The sequence below is a fragment of the Enhydra lutris genome, unplaced genomic scaffold (assembly GCF_002288905.1).
Source record: "Enhydra lutris kenyoni isolate GAN:26980312 unplaced genomic scaffold, ASM228890v2 scaffoldscaffold13, whole genome shotgun sequence".
NCBI classification, from domain to species: Eukaryota; Metazoa; Chordata; class Mammalia; order Carnivora; family Mustelidae; genus Enhydra; species Enhydra lutris.
In genome coordinates, this window is record NW_019154097.1 from 49,427,687 (window position 1) to 49,449,188 (window position 21,502).

Sequence of the window (21,502 nt, forward strand, 5' to 3'; positions counted from 1 at the left end):
CGGGGCACGTGCACCCGAATGTTTATAGCAGCAATGTCCACAATAGCCAAACTATGGAAAGAACCTAGATGTCCATCAACAGATGAATGGATAAAGAGGTGGTATATATACACAATGGAATACTATGCAGCCATCAAAAGAAATGAAATCTTGCCATTTGCGACGATGTGGATGGAACTAGAGGGTATTATGCTTAGCGAAATAAGTCAGTCGGAGAAATACAAGTATATGATCTCCCTGATATGAGGAAGTGGAGATGCAACTTGGGGGGTTTGGGGGGTAGGAAAAGAATAAATGAAACAAGATGGGATTGGGAGGGAGACAAACCACAAGAGACTCGTAATCTCACAAAACAAACAGGGTTGCTGGGGGAAAAGGGGTCGGGAGAGGGTGGTGGGGTTATGGACATTGGGGAGGGTACGTGCTATGGTGAGTGCTGTGAAGTGTGTAAATCTGGCGATTCACAAACCTGTACCCCTGGGGCTAATAATACATTATATGTTTATAAAAAAATTTAAAAAAAATTCTGGGTGTTATATGCAAATAGTGTATTGTTGGACACTCCATCAGAAACTAATGATGTACTATATGTTGGCTAACTGAACATAATAAAAAAAATACGGCTTGGTAAACTAGAGAGACATGGAGAATCTGGGAGGAAGAGGATTGGGAGGTCGGAAGGGAGGTCAGAGAGACCGTTAAAGCGGGGGTGCTAGAGGTCTGAGTGAAGACGGTGGCAGTGAGATAGAGAAGAGGCAGAGAATCTGAGTGCTATTTCAGAGGCTGGAGTTGATAGGACTTGTGACGAATAACCTGTTCAGGGTCAGAGAGAAATAGGAGTCAGATAACCTTAAGATTTGAAGGGTGTGAGTGTTCGGGTAGAGCCCTTGCTGCTCAGAGAACACAGAGGACATGAAGATGTCTGCATGGGAAGGGGTAGGAGTCCCAAGAGGATGGAAGGGGACTTTGAACTGTCAGGGGCCCCTTGGAGATGCCCAGTGAACAACTGGAACGAGTGAAGAGAAAACTTGTTAACAGTGTCACCTCTGTGTCCCAGTGCAAAGCACCAGCCAGTCCGCCATCTTGGTCTGGTCCTGATTCAGCAAGTCAGAATCTGGTCATGTTTCTCCCAGTTTGATGCTGGTTGTGAAGACCTGGGACCACGAACTAACGAGCCCCCTGTTTTTAGGTCTTAGTCATTTGGAGCAGAAGGGAAATGAAGATTTCACCATGCTAAGGCCACACTGGGGACTGCCAGGCCCGGCCAAGGATGAGTTGAGAGACACTGGGGGGTCTCATCGCTAACATTTCTTGTCTGGAGATGCACAGCACTGAAGCTGGGAAAGAGGGGCGCTTCTGGAGGAGGGCTGGTGGGAAGCTGTCACGTTTTAAATGGCCACTCTCATTTTCTCTGCAGTGGCTGTAAGTGTTGCTGAAGACACGGCTCATCCCAAGCTCGTCTTCTCCCAGGAAGGGCGATTCGTGAAAAATGGAGCATCAGCCAATTCTTGGCCCTTGTTTTCCTCAGCCTGGAGCTACGTTAGCGGATGGAGGAATTCTCAGAGGAACGCACCGTTCGTGGGCAGATTTCAGCACTTACCCTGTGTTTTGGGAAAAAACGTTTTCACTTCAGGGAAACATTACTGGGAAGTTGAGAGCCGAGATAGCCTGGAGATAGCTGTGGGGGTGTGCCGGGAGGACGTCATGGGGCTCACCAGTGCTTCAGAAATGTGCCCCCATGGGGGCATCTGGGCTATCTCCTGGGGTTCTGCTGGCTGTCAGCCCCTGACAGGCTCTCCTGGAAGCCCTACCAAGCAGGAGCCCGCTCTTCACCGGGTGGGTGTTTTCCTAGACTTTGGGGCCAGGGACATCTCTTTCTATAGTGCTGTAGATGGCGCACATCTGCACACCTTCTCCTGTCCGGTCTCCCGCCTCCGGCCATTTTTTTGGTTGAGTCCATTAGCGTCTTTAGTCATCCCGGCAGTGACGGGTGGGAAATGAGCCTCTTCTTCCCCTGCCCCGGGAATCTCCCCCTGTACCCCAGCCTAGGGACAGGCATCCTGGGCCCTCTTCTCTCATTTCCTGTACGCTGGCCCAGGGGCACATCCGTCCTGTCCGCTCGGATTTCAGTTTCATGTTCTGTTCCGCTCCTTGTGTGAGCTCTGCACACGCCGGGATGGCAGACCCCATGGGCTGCCTTTCCAACAGCCACTTGCTCCATTCCCCACCTTCTCTTCTGGTTCTCCTGACGGAACTGTTGGCTGAGCACCATCCCTGGGCTTCAAGAGAGGCAGCCCCCTGGGAGGCAGTGCTGGCCAGTGAGCTGGAATGAGACATTCCAGGTGATTCTGGGGAAAGATTCTGTAGCTTTAAAAAAGGTGTTTGAGGAGACACAGCCCCTCTTCTGATGTTAGCAGCTGTCTAGGAACTGAGGAGAACACAGTGACAGTGCAGAGGAGGAAGAAACATGGTCTTTGTTGGCATCGTCGGGCTGTTGGAATTTCCTTAATCTGAAACTTCTTCTTATGGGAGATGATTGCTCCCTTATCGTGTAAGGGAATTAAGGTTGTCTTTTGGTATAGGATGGTCTCACTCTCCCTGAAACTGGAGACTCTTTGTAGACTCTTTGTAGACTCTTTGTCTTTGTAGACTCCATTTCTGCTCAGTCATATAATTCTTCTTCTGTCCCGGAAGTACTGCTACTGCTTACTTTTCTGGATCAGAAAATTGAGGCCATCTTCCCTTACTCTGCCTGCACGCTTACTCCTCTTCACCTGACCGTGTCTGTGCCCTCACTATGTTCATTTTGTCACCTGTCAGATTCGTACATTGTTTATGCAACGAATTAATGTCACACCTAAAATAGGGGGAGACACTTGCTAAGGGCTCAGACTCAGACTGTGCCGCTGGCCTCTCCGGTAACTCTTTCCTGCGACTCCTGCAGAAGCTTGGTGGGACAGGGAAATTAAAATCCTCTTCCTACAAGTAGGAAAACAGAACTTTGGAGTAACTCAGTAAAGTTTAACTGGCAGATGGGAGTGTTGGGATTAAATCCAGATCTGAGCTAAAACCCTGTGCTCTTTTCCATGTTTATTTGTAAGCATTTATTGAATACTGATTATAGGTCAGCATCGCCTTTGTTAAACATTTTTATCTGTCTATGCACTTTCCCGCATTTTACCTTCTTTAGATTATAAGCCCTCAGCAGATTGTAACAGGTGCTGAGTGATTATTATAAAAATAATGGTGGGCGTCTGGGTGGCTCAGTTGTTAAGGATCTGCCTTTGGCTCAGGTCATGATCTCAGGGTCCTGGGATTGAGTCCTGCATCGGGCTCCCTGCTTGGCGGGAAGACTGCTTCTCCCTCTCCCATTCCCCCACTTGTATTCCCTCTGGCTGTATCTCTGTCTCTGAAATAAATAAAGTCTTTAAAAAAATAAAAAGTAAAGATTGTTTCTCTCCGGCACTTGTAACAGAAAATTTGGAACATACAAAAAGTGTGAAGAAGCTGAAAATTATTGATAATCTCACCACTTCTAACACCGTAATGGATTTCCTCCCAGATTTTCAGTAAATTTTCTGGTAGTGATTGAACTGGGCTTCTCACAAAACTTCCAGCACCTTCCCTGACGCCTCCTCCTCTCTTATGTCCTAGCCCATCCTGATTTGTCTTCCTCTTCAGCCTCAGCAACCCCCTCATTCAGTGATCTCTGCTGAATCCTCCTTCACTTTCCAAGGTATTTGCTGTCAGGAGTTGAATTGTGTCCTCCCAAAAGATATGATGAAGTCCTACCTGTGGCTACGATCTTACTTGGAAATCAAGATAAGGTCATTAGGGAGGGCCCAAATCCAATATGACTGGCACCCTGATAATTACAGAGGGCGATCTGCGGGTGTGCGCAGAAATGCCGTGTGAAGACACAGAGGGAAGATGGCTGTGGGAGAGACCGGGGTGAGGTTCCACAAGCCACCGGAGGCTGCTAGAAGTTGGAGAAAGCAAAGAAGAACCCTTCCCTAGAAGCTTCCAAAGGAGCATGGCCCCGCCAACACCTTGATTTTTAGACTTCTAGCCTCTAGAACGGTGAGACAATAAACTTGTGTCATGTCAAGTCACCTGGTTTGTGGTTTGTTACAGAGCCTTAGGAAACCAGTACCCTCGCCCTTCAGGACTTCTTACAGTATCTGGCATACTCATTTCCAGTCCTTGGGAAACCCACCCATCACTACCTTTCTCCTCTGGGGTTGTTGAGTCAGGTTGACTGGTTCTATTAGAAAGTCTTGCCCTCTGACTTCAGGTGGGCTTTTAAGCTGCTTGGTGAACCAACTTCTTAATTTTTCCATCCCTTGACTTCCTTTCACATCCCCGGCAGTGATTCCAAACCATTTCCTCCTTTCTCGAGGCTTCGTGAGCCCACCTGCATATTATGGTGCGGAGGCAAACTTTGCTTCTACCAGTCTTAGGTTTTCAGCTGGGGCTCTAACAAAAAGTCAGATTAAGAAGGGAAAAACAGCTTATTAACCCATACAGCACACACCATGCAGGAAAAAACCCCAAAATGAAGAGTTACTCAAAGTGGAGGCTTAGAATTCTGGCTTACATAACATTTTTTAACAAAGAACAGTACACCTGTGGAGAAGTGAGAGGACAACGGAAAAACAGTCTTAGCCTGCAAAAGGGTGGCAGAGTTTGGCAAGGTAAATGCAGGTGAGAAAACAAATGGACTAAATGTTTGCAGATTCCTTGTTGGCGTGGTCTCCAGTAAAGGAATTGATATCCTGCCTTTTGGCAGGAAAGGAGGAGCTTTTCCTGGGTTTGTTGCTCTTAATTGCCTTTAGCTCAAAATGATTTTTATGCCAGAGAGACCTATTTTGGGCTGACACATCCTGGCTTCCTTCATTATTATTAAAGAACTTGCATCTTTTACTGAGAAAAATACGCTCTTTCTCTACCTATTTAATAAATTTTTTTTCCTCCTCTTAGGTGTCTTGATATTGGCCCCTCTCAGGTATGGGATGGGAGACAGGTATCATATTTACTAAAAGTGGAATAAACTCTTACGATGCTTCTGATGTACAAACAGGATTGAGAATGAACTTGTAGTAGTTTTCAACGTTACCTAGGGATTTCTCTGAGTCTTTACCACGTTAATATGTTATGACTTACACAGGATTTCTCAAGCTTACTCACCATGGAAACTAGCTCAGGGAGCAGCAACTGAGACTTTCCAGAAGACAATTTGGCAATGACTATCCTACACTTTCTCCAGATGATTTTGGCCTTCTTTCAAACTACACTTGCACTGTATAAAATTGGTGTTTATTTTTTTGATTTTTTTTGTAATTGTATTTTTTTCAGTGTTCCAAGATTCATTGTTTATGCACCACACCCAGTGCTCCATGCAATACATGCTACCCACTTAATGAAGTTATTAATATAGTTGAGTTTAAATCTATCAACTTGCTTGTTTTAAATTTCCCCCTTTTGGTTTTTCTCTATTACTCTTCTTGTGCTTTCTTTTGAGCTAATAAAATATTTAAAATTTTTGTTTTATTTTACCTTTTGGGTCTCCTTAGAGCTATACTTCTATTAAAAAATAAAAGGCTTTAAATTTGATGTTTTGGGTTTTTGGGAAATTAGACCCTTACACAAAAAAAACTTAAAATGGTTTAAGGAATTAAATGTAAGATCTGGAGCTGTAAAACACCTAGAAGAAAACATAGAGGAAGAATCTTGATATTGGCCTTGGCAATGATTTCTTAGTTATGACACCAAAAGCACAGGCAACAAAAGCAAAACAAAAACAAAAACAAAAACAAAAAAACCCAAAATACCCCCCCGCCCAAAAAATGGGATTACATAGAACTAAAATGTTGCACAGCAAAGCAAATAATCAAAAAATGAAAAGGCAACCTATGGAATGGGAAAAAATACTTGCAAACCATGATCTGATAAATGGTTAGTAACAAAAATATATAAGGAATTTCTACCACTCAATACCAAAAATCAAATAACCCTATTAAAAAATGGCAAAGGGTCTGGGTCTAGACATTTTCCCAAAGAAGACATACAAATGGCCAACAGGTACATGGGAAAAGCGCTCCAATGACTAATCATCAGGAAAATCAAATAGAAACTGCAATGAGATATTGCCTCACATTTATTTGGATGGCTATTATCAAGAAAGCAAAAGATTACAGGAAACAGTATGGAGGTTCCTGAAAAAATTAAAAATAGAACTACCATATGAGCTAAAATTCCCACTTCTAACTATATACCCCAAAGACTTGAAATCAGTATCTTAGATATCTGCATTCCCATTGCAGCATTAATCACAACAACTAAATCATGGAAGCAAAGCTAATGTCCATCAGATCATGGATAGCATGATGAGTGGATAAAGAAACTGTGATATGTATATACAATGGAATATTATTCGCCTTCAAAAAAAGTTTTTTTAAGAGAGGGAGAGAGACAATCCTAAGCAGGCTCCATGCCCAGTGCAGAACCTGACATGGGACTTGATCCCATGACCCTGAGGTCATGACCTCAGTCAAAATCAGGAGTTGGACACCTAACTGACTGAGCTACCCAGGCGCCCCACGGTCCTGCCATTTTTGACAACATGGATGAATTTGGAGGATAGCTAACTAAAAGAAGTCAGACACAAAAGGACAAATGTTACATGATATCACACACATTTAAAGAATCTAAGCTAGTCAAACTCATAGAGGCACAGATTAGAGTGGTGGTTGCAATGAACAGGGTAGGGGGAGAAATGGGGAAGTATTAGTTAAAGGGCATAAAGTTTCAGTTATAAAAGAAGAATAAGAGGCACCTGGGTGGCTCAGTGGGTTAAAGCCTCTGCCTTCAGCTCAGGTCATGATCCCAGGGTCCTGGGATGGAGCCCTGCATCGGGCTCTCTGGTCAGCAGGGAGCCTGTTTCCTCCTCTCTCTCTCTGCCTGCCTTTGCCTACTTGTGATCTCTGTCTGTCAAATAAATAAATAAAATCTTTAAAAAGAAAAAAAAGAAGTCCTAGAGTTATGCTGTATAGCATAGGTCCCATAGTTAAAAATACTGTATTGTATACTTAATAATTTGCTAAGAGTGAGATCTTATGCTGTGTTCTTATCACAAAAAAATAATAAGGAAGGCAGGAAGAAATTTTGGAGGTGATGGGTATGTTTATGGCATCAAATATAGTGATGGTTTCATGTACATGCATTTATCTCCAAACTCATCAAGCTTTATTCATTGAATACATACACCTCTTTGTATGTCAGTCAAACCTCAATAAAGTGGTTTGAACACAACAAAATATCTACTTATTTCTCTTCTGATTTCTCCTTTGATATGCATGAGAGTTGTGCTATTTAGTTAATATTTGAGGTTTTTCTGGAAATGTTTGATTTCTAATTGTGATCTGAAAAAATACTTTGTATGACTTAAATTCTTTAAAAATTTACTGATGCTTTTATTATGGCCCAGAATATCATCTGTCTTGGTGAATGTTCTGTGTGCACTTGGAAGAGGTGTATTATTATTTGTTGAGTGGGGTGTTCTACAAGGGTCAGTCAGGTCTATTTAGATCATAGTGTTTTTATTATTTCCTCAAATACTTTTTCTATCCCTTCTCTCTCTGCTTTTTCAGGACTCCAGTTATATGTATACTAGGCTGTTTAAGGTTGTTAAGCTCAGAGATGCTCTGTTCGTTGATTTTTTTAGTTTAGACTTTTTTCTGTCTCATTTCATTTTGGATAGCTTTTATTGCTATGTCTTCATACACCAGTATTTTCTTTTGCAATGTCCAATTTGCTGCTAATTATTCTGAATTATTTTTCATTATAGACATTGTAGCTTTCATTACTAAAAATGTGTGTGTGTGTGTGTGTGTGTGTGTGTGTGTGTTTGTGTTTTTTCTTTCTTGTCTCTACTAACATGCCTCATCTTTCCTTTAGCATTTTGAACAGAATACAGTTGTAGTAAGTGCAAGGTCTTTGCTAGTTCTGTCTGATCTAAACAACATAGTCAATAAGATACTTCAAATTGGTATATTGAATATCAGTTCTGGGTTGGTTTCAAGTCACATATTTTTCTATTTATTATGGGTAATATTTTCCTGTTTCTTTGCATGCTTTCTAATTTTTCATTGGGTGCTAGACATTGTGAATTTTACCTTGTTGTGCCCTGGATATTTTTGTATTCCTACAAATACTTTTGAACTTTATTCTGGAATGCAGTTAGGGTATTGGGAATTGAATCCTTTTGGATCTTGCTTTTTAGGATTTTCTAGGCAGAACCATAGCAGGGTGTAGTCTATGCCTAATTATTCCTCAAGAGCCTTCAGCATATTACACCAATACTTTGAAACTGGTTTTCTGGTTTGGCGGTGGGAACAGGCACTACTGCTGGCCTGGTCCAGGTCCAAGTACTATTCCAAACTTTAGGAAGTTGCATCAAACACAAATGCTGGTCAATATTCTGCTAAATATCCAAGGGAAAGCTCCTGCACATCCCTGGGTTTCACTATCTGTGTAGTTTTTCTCTCTTTAGCATACCCTGCTCTAAAATTCCAATAAGTTTGGAATTTTCAGATTATCGATTCTTATCTTCTTAGCTCAGGGGGTTGGCTTGGTTCCACTGGTTTCTTCCAGAATTGAAGCCTGAAACTCTCAAGGCAGGGATCACTGTCCTTTTTAATTTTTTAAAAAAGATTTTATTTGTTTTTGAGAGAGTGAGCACGAGTGGGGGAGGGAGGGACAGAGGGAGAAGCAGACTCTCCATTGAGCAACGAACCCAATGTGGGACTTGATCCCAGAATCCTGGGATCATGACTCGAGCCAAAGGCAGACGCTTAACTGACTGAGCCACCCAGGTGCCCTCACTGTCCTTTTTTAAAAAAACCTGATGTCCATTGTCTTAAATTGTGGTTTCATACATTTTGTGCAGTTTTTTTTAGTTATTTCAGGCAGAAGGGAAAATCTCACGCATGTCAATCCATCTTCAGAAGCAGAAGTCCCTACAAGTATATTTTAATCAACTAGAAAAGGACTTTTCTTATGCTTGAACCATCTCTTTTCCTCTTGTTCTGATTCTGTTTTCACTAGACAACAAGTTTTACATAACTGGATTTCTTGAGGACCTTAATACTTGTCATATTCTAACTAAACTGTGTAACTTGAATGTGTAATATACATTATCACAAAGTAATGCAGCTGTATGAGCAGAGAAATTCAAACAGATACATTACATTTCTGGCTTTTTTCTAACCACTCTTGGTAATGTGGTTCTATGAAATTATTTGTGGTCATAAAACTCAAATCCCATTTTAGGTGCTGAGAATACATCATTGAAGGAAACAGACAAATCACTGTCCTCATAGAGCTGACACTCATTATTCTCATGGATAATAAGAGCTTACGGTTACATGGCACTCATCATGCAACAGGCACCATGACACTATTCGATGTGTTTTAGACGTTTAACTTACTGAATTCTCATAAAACTCTGTGAAGTATAGATTATTTTCACCATCATTTTTCAAGAGGAAATAAGGACAGCTGCTGAAGAAACTTGCCTGAGAAATAGCCAGTAAGTAGTAGAACTGGGATTTGAACTCAGGGTCTCTGGCCCTATAATCCTCTGCTTAATCATTGTATCATACAGGTTCTCTCAGGAGACTGATGTGTGAGATCTTCTTGTGTTGGTTAAGTATTTCTCTTCTCTTTAGTCTTGATTTATGTCTTTGTCCCCCTAATCTTTCTAGACCGAGAGGTGGATTAAAGTTTTCCTCCTCCAGCAACTCTCTATATCTCCTTGTATTTCCTATAATTTTCTTTATTAAGTGTTGTTGCTTACATTCTGTAACTGCTGTATTTTCTTTTTATTTTTAAAGATTTTATGTATTTATTTGACAGACAGAGGTCACAAGTAGGCAGAGAGGCAGGCAGAGAGAGAGGAGGAAGCAGGGTCCCTGCTGAAAAGAGAGCCTAATGTGGGGCTCGATCCCAGGATCCGGAATCATGACCTGAGCTGAAGGCAGAGGCTTTAACCCACTGAGCCACCAAGGCACCCCTAACTGCTGTATTTTCATTACAGATTGCACCCATTTTTACAGCCTTTTACAGATTAAAATTTTGATGTTGTATATACTTCAGAGAATGCCCTTTAACATTACAGTATTTTCTTTGTCTTTCATGCTTTTGGAGTTGAATTCTAATTTTTCAGATGGTAAGATCAGAATCCTTAGTTTTTTAAACTTTTCATTTAGAGTTACATTAAAAAAAAATATTGCGTAGAGTTCAGTTTTGCTTTATGACCTAATTTGAAAATCCTTTTGTGTGAAAAACTGGGAAGTTGGTTTGCATTTATTCATAGCCCAGCTATCTTTGTCCTGAATTCTGTCACATTGTATTCATGTTTTCTGCTCTTTTTTAAAAAAATGTTTATATATATATATATATATATATATATATATATACATTTTTTTGTTTTAGTTCTGAAATTTTAGAAAGTTGTATATTTTTGTCCTAGTAGTTTCTCTCATTAATAATTTTACATGATACCCTTAAAACTTTATTTTAAAAGGCAGTTTTTTTTAGTCTTCTATTGTGAGAGTCCCTTATGCTCAACTCCCACATTAAATAAATCATCAGGTTATGTTAATGGCACCCTCCTAAAATACCATGAAATTATTTCCCACTACAATCTTAGTCTGAAGCACTATTGTTTCTCCTTGAGATAGAACAACAGCCTCATATATGGCCTCCCTGCTTCTGTCCTTATCCCTTAAGCATCATCTAGTGTGAACTTTAAAACATGTTAAGTTTTATCTTGCTACTCCTTTGTTTAGAAGCTTTTTAAAAACTCTGAATGAAATCTTCAAGGTCTTGCTTTTTCCCTTTTTGGACTCATGCATACTTCCCTGATGTCATTTCCTACCTCTGTCTCCTCACTGTAGCTCCTGTCACTTTGGCTCCCTTTCGGCTCCTCAAGTACGCCATGAATTGTCTCAACTCATGGATTTTACAAGTCTTGGCTTTTATCTGGACCTCTTTTTGCTTTTGATTACCTGGTTAACCCTTACCGTGATTCAGAGATCTTAGCTTAGGGGCCACTTCTTTCTTTCTATCTTTCTTTCTTTCTTTCAAAGATTTATGTATTTGAGAAAGAGAGAGAGTGAGTGCACATGTGTGAAGGAAAGGGCAGAGAGAGAGAAGGAATCTCAAGCAGACTCCCTGCTGAGTGTGAGCCCCACATGGGGCTGGATCTCATGACCTGTATCACAAGTTAGACACTTAACCAACTGAGCCACCTAGGTGACCCGATGCCACTTCTTTAAAGAGGCTTTCCCATATGACCCAGTCTAATATAATGGCCTCCCTGGTTTACTCTAGCATAGTGAATTCTTCCCTATCACACTTTAGTAGGGGGCATGTACTGTTTTATATTTTATGGACTCTTTCCCTACTTCTGTTGAAGTCACACCTTCACAACTATAGTTTCTTTGTGATATCACTTTGCTCCAGATCCATGTGATTCTGGGTTCCATTACCAACCTACTTCTCTAGCCCCTGCAAGAGATGGGCACCTGTCCCAGACAAGTGCATTATTTTACTTCGGGCTCTGGTACACAGTGATTACTCCAAGGGGTGGCCACTGGGCTGAAACATTGAACAGATTTTTCCCTGGAGTTTTCTGAATTGGAGGTGGTAGAACATTGGATGGGAAGCCAGAAGTATGGCATCAGAGCTTCCGGCTGTATGTATACCCTCTAAATAAAAATGCCTGAGCGAGTATCAACACAGAGACTCAAGCCAAGATGAACGATGGGAAAAGTAGACACATTATTCATGTTACTGAATCTAACTGATTCTGAGGTCAGTTCTAGCCCATTCATTGCTATGATACCATGCCCTTTCTTTACTATAGTATAAGTTTTGTTTTATGTCACTTGAGTATTGTCACAATGATATCAATTAGCACAAACTCTTAGTCCAACATGAAATATTTGTTTATTTATTTGCTTTATCTGTAAGTCCCATGGGAGAACGGACTATGCTTGCATGTTAATCTACCCAATACAGTGTTTGGGACACAGCAGATGCTCATCAAATGTTTTTCAAATAAATTGATGAATTAGATAAATAGCATGGCTGCCTTAATTAATGAGAGATTACATTCTGGTGAGTGAGAGCACCAGGTAAAAGTATTAGACAATAGGTTTTTTAAAAAAAAACTTTATTTTTAAGTAATCTCTCCACCCAATGTGGGGCTCAAACTTAGAACCCTGAGATCGAGAGTTGCATGTTCTACTGATTTAGCCAGCCAGGTGCTCCAATGGTAGGTTTTGAAGAAAATAATTATGCACTGAATCTACTCAAAGAATAAACAACAAGCTAAGCTCAGACAAAAATGTCTGAGATAGAGAAACAAAGAATAGCTCAATATATCCCTTAACGAAGAGGAAGAGCCCAGTGTGAGAATGAGATGGTAGTAAATAAAAAGAAGATATACAGATGTGTCATTTTCTTTTTTTTTTTTTAAAGATTTTATTTATTTATTTGACAGAGAGAGATCACAAGTAGACAGAGAGGCAGGCAGAGAGAGGGAGGAAAGCAGGCTCCCTGCTGAGCAGAGAGCCCGATGTGGGACTCGATCCCAGGACCCTGAGATCATGACCTGAGCCGAAGGCAGCGGCTTAACCCACTGAGCCACCCAGGCGCCCCTGTCATTTTCTTTTTTAACTTCTATATCTGAAATCTCTTCTTATATTAATGTAGTCTGTGAAATTGGGGTTTGGCCCACACTCAGGGTGGGAAAGACTTGTGGTAACTGCCTGCCTCCATTCCTTGACTTCTTTTCTAGGATATGGCACGTGGGGGAAAACCCTCTAAGATGTGTTGTGAGAAAATAGGGACTAGATTTTTCTGACTGGGCTCTCAAAAGGGTTGGGTGGAAAGGGGCGAGAGGGATCTGCGTTCTAAGATAAAAAACAAGCCAGGACTCTAAGGATTATTTGACTTCATGGTTAATTGGTCCTTGGAGAAGAATATTCCCATGTTATCTTCAGACTCACAGTCCTCAAAATAGCTTATTCCCCTGATCCCTACAAGTAAACTTCAAGCAAAGCAAAGGTCATTCCCCTGGCACCTAAAAGTAAACTTCAAGCAAAGCCCTTTGGGAATGCTTATCTCGATGCATAGGGCAAGTCTAATTGGCATCCTGAGTAATGGTTTCCACAAGAGATTCATGATGTGTCCTCTGGGTTGGGATCCTTGATGCCATATGTTTAGTGTCCTCAGTTTGCCTCAGCCTACATCATAGGTCCTCTGGGGTAGGGGGATGTTCTATTTCTCACAGATGGTGCTCCTCTGTCCTCAGGACTGGTTCATGTCGGGTCCAGTTTATCCCTATTCTAACCCCTATGATCCTTGCTGAGAAATCATTCATGCAGTTAAGAAGGGGCTTATTCTAAAAATGCTTGTGCTAGAAACATTCTTATTTTATTAATCAGGAAACAAGGTATAAAGCTAAGAAGAGAGTGCCTTGAGTGATTAAAAATAGGAGAAAACCCAAAACAGATTTCCTTTTGACTCTGGACTCCCTGATGATTAAACCAGTATTCAATGTAGCCTCTTAATCAGGTCACATTGATGCAAATTCTTATTGCCCAAGCTTGCATTGTCATTTTGGGATGACCAGTGGTTCAGATATATGTTTAGAGACAGAGGAAGCATATGCATGATTCAAAGCCCCAAGTGGTAGAGGTTAAAAAAGTTTAGTTACTCAACTGGAGTTCAAAATCTAAGCACGGATTGCAAGAGCATTACAGAATTACAGTTACTCTTGTTCCTGGTGATACTCTGTCACTAGGGTAATTAGTGACAACAATGGTGACCGTGTAGAAAAATGTCTTCCATGTCATTCCACCAGTAAATGGAGATATTCAGAAGTAGACAAGGAAATCTGATGAGCACCTCAGGAAAGACCTGTTTGAGTGATCAGTAGCCAGTGTGTGAGTCACTGTGGATCTATTCAGCCCTCTCCATTCCACTTCTGTACATGTTGTGCCCACAAGTCTCTGCAGAGGGAATTCCAGGTAAGGTAATGCTGGGGCTTGAGGTGTCTAGGAAACTTTTATTAGATGCTAGGGCATCCTCTGGCATTGTCAGCTTACTTCCTCATCTCTTTAGTCACTGGGTGATATTCAGTCAATCCATGAAGAAGGTTGCCAGAGAAGGCAGAAGAAAAAGTCATGCCAGGGCAACAAAACAGAATGGAAAATGATCAGGAAATTTGTCTAAGACAGCATGAATCAGGTGATGGAAAAGCTTACACTATGGAGCCTTACAGAAAAAGATGGAAACGGAGGAGGAAGGAGATGGGGAGAGTATGGATACTGAAGTAAAAGTGAAATATGTGATCTTTTGACTGGGTTGGAGTGATTGGAGGAAGCATGGAGAAAGTTGGGCTCTTAGTTCCCAAGAGGCTAAATCTGAAATAACAATATGAGGTGGTGGCCAAAAAGATAATCCTAGGCTGCCTTAATATGGAGAGAAAGAATAATAAATTGGACCTCTTTCTTACTGGTCAAATTATACTCTGAAGAATACATTGAGTTCTGAGTTAATCTTCTTTAAAATTTAAGTAGATAATCTGGAATACATGAAAATTTAGGGAAATGTTCAGGAGGAAAAACACAAAGAGAGATGGTATGGATATTTTGGGGGTCAATTTGGACAACTATTCATTTGAGTTGGGCTTCATCATGGAGACCAAGCTATCATTATGATCAGTATTCACGTAAGAATTAGATAAAGGGCTAACTGGAAAATCTGGTGGATTTAATGTTATAATCCTAGTTTTATCAGCCTGATTTGAAGGCTCTCAGGTCTACCTAGGACATATCTCTTATTTGTGTTCAGGTGCATACATATGGTGGCTTTGTTATGTGTCTACTTGGCACTTGTATACACAACTCTTTAAACCATACTTGATCTCCAGATAAAGACAATACCTAGTTACTCTTCCACCTAACATGATACACCTATCCCATGTACAACCCAAAACATGTTAACGTTTTCCTAAGAAGAGGATATAAAACACACCAAGTATTTACCTATAAGACGATACAAAATCTTTTTATCTTTATATGAAATTCACTCTACTATCTCATTTATACTCTCTCTTGTAGCCTATAATTTAAATACTGAAACTGAGGGTTGCCAGGGGGAGGAGTGTAGGGAGAGGGTGGCTGGGTTATGGACATTGGGAAGGGTATGTGCTATGGTGAGTGCTGTGAAGTGTGTAAGCCTGACAATTCACAGACCTGTACCCCTGGGGCTAATAATACACTATATGTTAATAAAAAATAAAAAAATAAAAAAGTATAAAGAAATAAATACTGAGATATGAAGTTAACTATAAATATATCTGAGGTTAGGAAAAGGGATGACCAAGGGGAAGAAAACCAAAACATATGAGTAATATACGTATGCAAAATGTTCATATCAAAATAAGGATGAAATGCCTATAACTATGATAGGTTTTGTTTCTGTGGCTGGTCTCCTGGTCATGGTAGGTGTTTATAACTATCTTCTTTTACTTCCCACTCTATATTCCCTTTGTCCACAGTTGGTCATGCTTCTTTGTATGTGGAGTGACCCAAACCTTCATTCCTGAAGGATCTGGGCCATTAGCAGAATTGGGTTGTTATAGTTTTCCATTGACTTTTATCACAGGACATTTGAGCCCAGAGAGGCACCCTAGAAAATAACCTACATTCCTGACATGCTCCTCCTTATTCCCATGGTGTAGGAACAACTCAGTTTCTCCTTACTAGTCAGGAACAATCACACCCAACCAGTAGAATAACCTCCTTTGCTTGTTGATTCAGTGATATGAGGAGCCCAAAGTGACATGATGACAATCTCAACACTCAGGAAGGGGAATCATTGTTGTGTTACCTGGTGGAAGAATCTCTCCCTTTGGAAATAAGACCTCTAAACCAGCAAGGGCTAAAAGTACAGGGCCAGGAAGCAAAAATTTTGCTGGTGGATCATAGTCATAGGCGTTATAGTGAGAAGACTCACTCCCATTCCCACTGCTTGATTCCTGGTCCTGCAAACCCTTGTGATGAGGAGAAGACTCACTCCCATTTCCACTGTTTGATTCCTGGTCCTACAAACCCTTGTGATGGGAGAAACAGCACCATAAGCTGGATGCAGATTTAAAGCATATAGCACATCCTGGAAGATACCAGCAATGGGAAGTGTTGCCAACAGCAACTAAGTGTTGCTGTAACTGAGTCTTCAAAAGGCTGTTCTACTGCTCTACTATTTAATCAAGTCAGTTGTTTCAGGATAACATAGCATGGGCCCAATCCCACACTTCATTTGTGGTGAAATGAGTTCCTTAGTCAGAAGCAATGCTTCTTGGAATACCATTATGCTGAACAAAGGTTCTTTCAGTCCACAGATGGTAGCTGTGACAGTAGCACTGTAGGCAAGGAAGGCAAAACCATATCTGAAGGGTCTATTCCAGTAAGAAAGTACTGTCCCTCGCACAACGGAAGCAGTCTAACATAGTCAGTCTGCCACCAAGGAGTTGGCTGATTCCCCTGGGGAATGCTGCCCTATCAGGGACTCTGTGTTGGTCTGCTAGTGGCTGACTGGGCACCCAGCAGTGGCTGTAGCTAGACTGGTCTTGGTGAATGGAGGTCCATGTTGCTGACCTCAGGTGTAGCCTCCATCCCTGCTGTTCTTGTGACTCCATTGCTTGTGAGTCCGTTGGCAGGAACAGGAATGACTGAAAGAGTGCTAACTGATGTCCACAGAATGGGTTGGTACTTAGATAAATGACTTTTGTGTAATGGGTATTGTTTTATATGAATATTATATTTTATACAAATACTTATATGAATATTATATTGTATATGAATAGTATATGGATATCTTGCACATTTTTGGTTGTATGCAGGATAGTTATGTTAGGCAGAAGGATGACTTTGTTGTGTTCATTGGCTTAAGGAGATATGGATGAATGTCAAACCAACAGGGAATGGGCTCTGGTGGTTTTGTAATGTGTCAGAGTGGCTAGGGGGAACTACATTCCTCAGAATTCCCATTTTTGTGCATTTCTGGAGAAAGCAGGCCATAGGAGAGATTCCGAGGGAGATTTAGAGGGCGGAATGGAAGCAGCCATTTTGTAGTTGCTGATCTGCTGACTTACCTCATTGGTGTGAAGCAGTAACTGGACATGCAGTTGCTCTACCTCCCCCTGGATCCTCCTTCAGCTCCTCTGACTTTTGGGCCAGGCATGCATGGTTAACTTCACTAGGAAGAGCCCCAGCTTCTGCAAAATAAGCACACCACCAATTCCAGAGGCAACAAGAACATGGGTTTCAGTCTGCCTTTGTGGAGTTATGATAGCTCATGCTTGTGGGTTCCAGCCTGCCCTTGGTCTAACACACTTTATATCCATTTTCCCTTCCTTACCACTTGTCCTACGGACTCCAAGTCCCACTGTCAGACGCAAAGATGAGAGCCTTATTTAGATGGCTTAACCAGCTTTCACAATTGCGCAAGGCCAAATTTCTGAACAATCCATTAAGTTGTATAGGTATATACATTTGTCCTTATAAAAACTATATAAATATATACTTATAAAATAGTATACATCTAATAGCTATAGAATTTAGTGTATATATATATTTCTTCCTTACTGAGGAGAGACTCTTGTTTTGAAGTTTGATACTTAAATAGAATCTAGATATTTTGGAATTTCAGAGTTATCATGTTCATGTAGAACTATTTGAAGTTTTTTTTTAAAGATTTTATTTATTTATTTGACAGAGAGAGATCACAAGTAGGCAGAGAGGCAGGCAGAGAGTGAGGGGGAAGCAGGCTCCCCGCTGAGCAGAGAGCCCAATACGGGGTTTGATCCCAGGACCCTGAGATCATGACCTGAGCCGAAGGCAGAGGCTTAAACCCACTGAGCCACCCAGGCGCCCCTATTTGAAGTTATTTTTTAAAAGTTATTTTAATAATTAGAGCTGTTGAGGAATTAGAAATAGAAAAAAATTCTCTTCACAAATCCTTTGGTAGATCAAAAGGTGCTTATTGTCAGGTCTGTCGAACCCCAGTATTTCTGATATCACACTTCATCTCTGCTGCCTCTTTCCCCAGAGACTGAGAGAGGGGAGATGTGGCAGAGGAATCAGACCTCTCTGGCAGACTTCATCCTTGAAGGCCTCTTTGATGACTCTCTTACCCACCTTTTCCTTTTCTCCTTAACCATAGTGGTCTTCCTTATTGCAGTGAGTGGCAACACGCTCACCATTCTCCTCATCTGTGCTGATGCCCAGCTTCATACGCCCATGTACTTCCTGCTTAGCCAGCTCTCTCTCATGGATCTGATGCATGTCTCCACAACCATCCCGAAGATGGCTACTAACTACCTCTCTGGCAAGAAGACCATCTCCTTTGTGGGCTGCGCTACCCAGCACTTCCTCTATTTGTCTCTGGGTGGTGCCGAGTGTATTCTCTTGGCTCTCATGTCCTATGACCGCTATGTGGCCATTTGTCATCCACTTCGTTATACTGTCCTCATGAACAGAAGGGTGGGACTGATGATGGCTGTTATGTCGTGGTTGGGAGCATCTATAAACTCTCTAATTCACACAACAATCTTGATGCACTTCCCTTTCTGTGGGTCTCGAAAAATCCACCACTTCTACTGTGAGTTTCCAGCTGTTGTGAAGTTAGTGTGTGGAGACATCACTGTTTATGAGACCACAGTGTACATCAGCAGCATCATACTTCTCCTCTTCCCCATTTTCCTGGTTTCTACATCCTATGCCTTTATCCTTCACAGTGTCATTCAGATGTGTTCAGATGAGAGTAAGAGAAATGCCTTTGCTACTTGTAGTTCTCACTTCATTGTGGTTTCCTTCTGGTTTGGTGCCTGCATCTTCTCATACATGAGGCCCAGATCCCAGCACACTCCATTGCAAGACAAAGTTGGTTCTGTGTTCTATAGCATTATTACTCCCACGCTGAATCCTTTGATTTATACTCTCCGGAATAAGGATGTAGCTAAGGCTCTGAGAAGAGTGCTGGGGAGAGATATTCTCACTCAGAGACAGTAATTGACATTGCCCTGAATACAAGAGTGGAATGGGATAAACTCCCTAAGTTGATCTGCATAAACCTCTAAGCTCTTCAAGAGTTCAGATCCCTGATGACTACTGCAAAAATAAAGTGGTGAACACATAATTCCAGTATTCTAACTTGCTCTCAGGCTTCTAAGTACTGTAGAATATTGTCTTTTTCCATTTGGGCTACTATCACAAAAATACCATAGACTAAGTGGCTTCAACAACAAAACATTTTATTTTCTCACAGTTCTGGAGGCTGAGAAGTCCAAGATCAATGTTTAAAATTGCTAGACACTCTCTCATTTCCTTTTGATTTCTTTAAAAGTGTAACTTTTCCAAAACATGCTTCCCTAAGGGAAATAAGTCAGATAGAGAAAGACAAATACCATATGATTTCTCTCATATGTGGAATTTAAGAAATAAAACAGATGGACATATGGGAGGGGGGAAATAAAGAGAAGGAAACAAATCATAACCGACTCTTAATGATAGAGAACAAACTCAGGGTTGATGGAGGTAGGTGGGGGATGGGCTAGATGGGTGATGGGGATTAAGGGGCGCACTTTTGATGAGCACTGGGTGCTGTATGTAAGTGATGTATCACTGAATTCTACTCCTGAAACCAATATTGTAATGTATGTTAACTAGAATTTAAATTAACAAAATTGGGAAAAAGGAAAAAAAATAAAACAGCACTCTGCATCTTCTGTCCCCTGCTTCTATTTTATAATACTAATTTGCATGATGTTGTGTATTAATTTATTTTTTAAAGATTTTATTTATTTATCTGAGAGAGAGAGAGAGAGCAGAAGCAGGGGGAAAAGCAGAGGGAAAGGGAAAAGCAGGCTCCCTGCTGAGCAAGGAGCCCAACGAGAGGCTCCATCCCAGGACCCTTGATTCTAGGACCCTGGGATCATGACTTGAGCCAAAGGCAGATGCTTAATGACTGAGCCACCCAGGTGCCCCATATTGGTGGTCTTACTAGAATGTGAGCTCCCAAGGTCAAGGACTTGACTTTGCTTACTTTTGTCTTGCCAGACCCAAGAAAAGAGCCTGATAAGAAATAGGTATTCAGCAGCTATTTCTTGCACAGATCAATAAACAAAAGGACCCTAGACTGTTAACTATCCCACATGACATTAGTGATATTTAACTCAGAAAGGGGAAGAAATTATAAAAATGAGATATGGTAGATGGCTTTGGCTGACATCCTTGGCCTCAGACAGTCAGATGTTAATTCCACATAAATACAGAGAGGCCTGACATCTCAGTGAACTTTTCTAGGATCTAATGTTCTGAGGGATTCCAAAGTGAGGACAAATTTCTATATCTTGCTTCCCTATTAGTTAAAAAAAAAAGTCATAAATCCCTAGGACCATCTTCAGAAGAATAAGAGCTTAAGTCTGAAAGCCAAGATACACTCTTTTTCACAAGAAAGTATTTTCTTTTTGAGAAATAGCTTTTGGGGGGGGGGCATTCTATAAAATGAGCCACCAGTTGCGTGCCTAAGAATGCCTAGGAATGAAACAAGAAAGTGAAAGATTTGTATGCTGAAAAGACAACCTATGGAATGAGAGAAGGTATTTATAAGCCATATATCTGATAAGGGGTTAATATCCAGGGCATATAAAGAATGACAACAATGAATACTGTTATGCCGAAAATAAATAAAAAAATGATTAAAAAAAGAATGACAACAACACAACAACAGTAAAATAAGCATATTTAAAAATAAGCAAAGGACATGAATAGAAATTTCTCCAAACAAGTTATGCAAGTGACCGATAAGCGCATGAAAAGATGCTCACCATCACTAATCATTAGGGATATGATTAGGGAAAAAATCAACTCAAACTGGATTAAAGACTTGAAAGTAAGACCTGAAACCATAAAGTTACTAGAAGAAAATGTAGGGGGTGGTCTCTTTGACGTCAGTCTTGTCAATGAGTTTTTGCATTTAATACCAAAGCCAAGACGATAAAAACAAAGACAAACAACAGTGAGACTATATCAAACTATAAAACTTCTGACAAAGAAAATTATTAACAAAATGAAAAGGTAACCTACAGAATGGGAGAACATATTTGGAAATCATATATCTGACAAGGGGTTAGTATACAAAATGTATGAGGAACTCCTCCAACTCAATAGCAAAAAAAAAAAAAAAAAGGCAGAAGAACCAAATAGCTTCCAAAGAAGACATGCAAATGGCCAACAGGTAAATGAAAAGGTGCTCACCATCCTTAAGCATCAGGGAAATGCAAATCAAAACCACAATGGGATACTCCATCACACCTGTTTGAATGGCAACTGCCAAAAAGACAAGAGATGAGTGCTTGCAAGGA

General features: G+C 40.9%; 2 protein-coding genes across 2 annotated transcripts in view; both read left to right on the forward strand.

The window, feature by feature from the left end:
• LOC111145600 (tripartite motif containing 4) overlaps positions 1-3,270 on the forward strand; it is an 18,681-nt gene extending 15,411 nt beyond the window's left edge. The window contains exon 6 of the mRNA XM_022500608.1: positions 1,418-3,270. Within this exon, the coding sequence (XP_022356316.1) occupies positions 1,418-2,001 (584 nt within the window). The 3' untranslated portion in view covers positions 2,002-3,270. The remainder of the gene's footprint in view (positions 1-1,417) is intronic.
• A 14,933-nt stretch (positions 3,271-18,203) lies between these two features.
• Positions 18,204-19,148, forward strand: LOC111145606 (olfactory receptor 2AE1). Its single transcript, XM_022500613.1, has one exon. The coding sequence runs from the start codon at positions 18,204-18,206 to the stop codon at positions 19,146-19,148; it is 945 nt and encodes a 314-aa protein (XP_022356321.1).
• Positions 19,149-21,502: the final 2,354 nt, after the last annotated feature.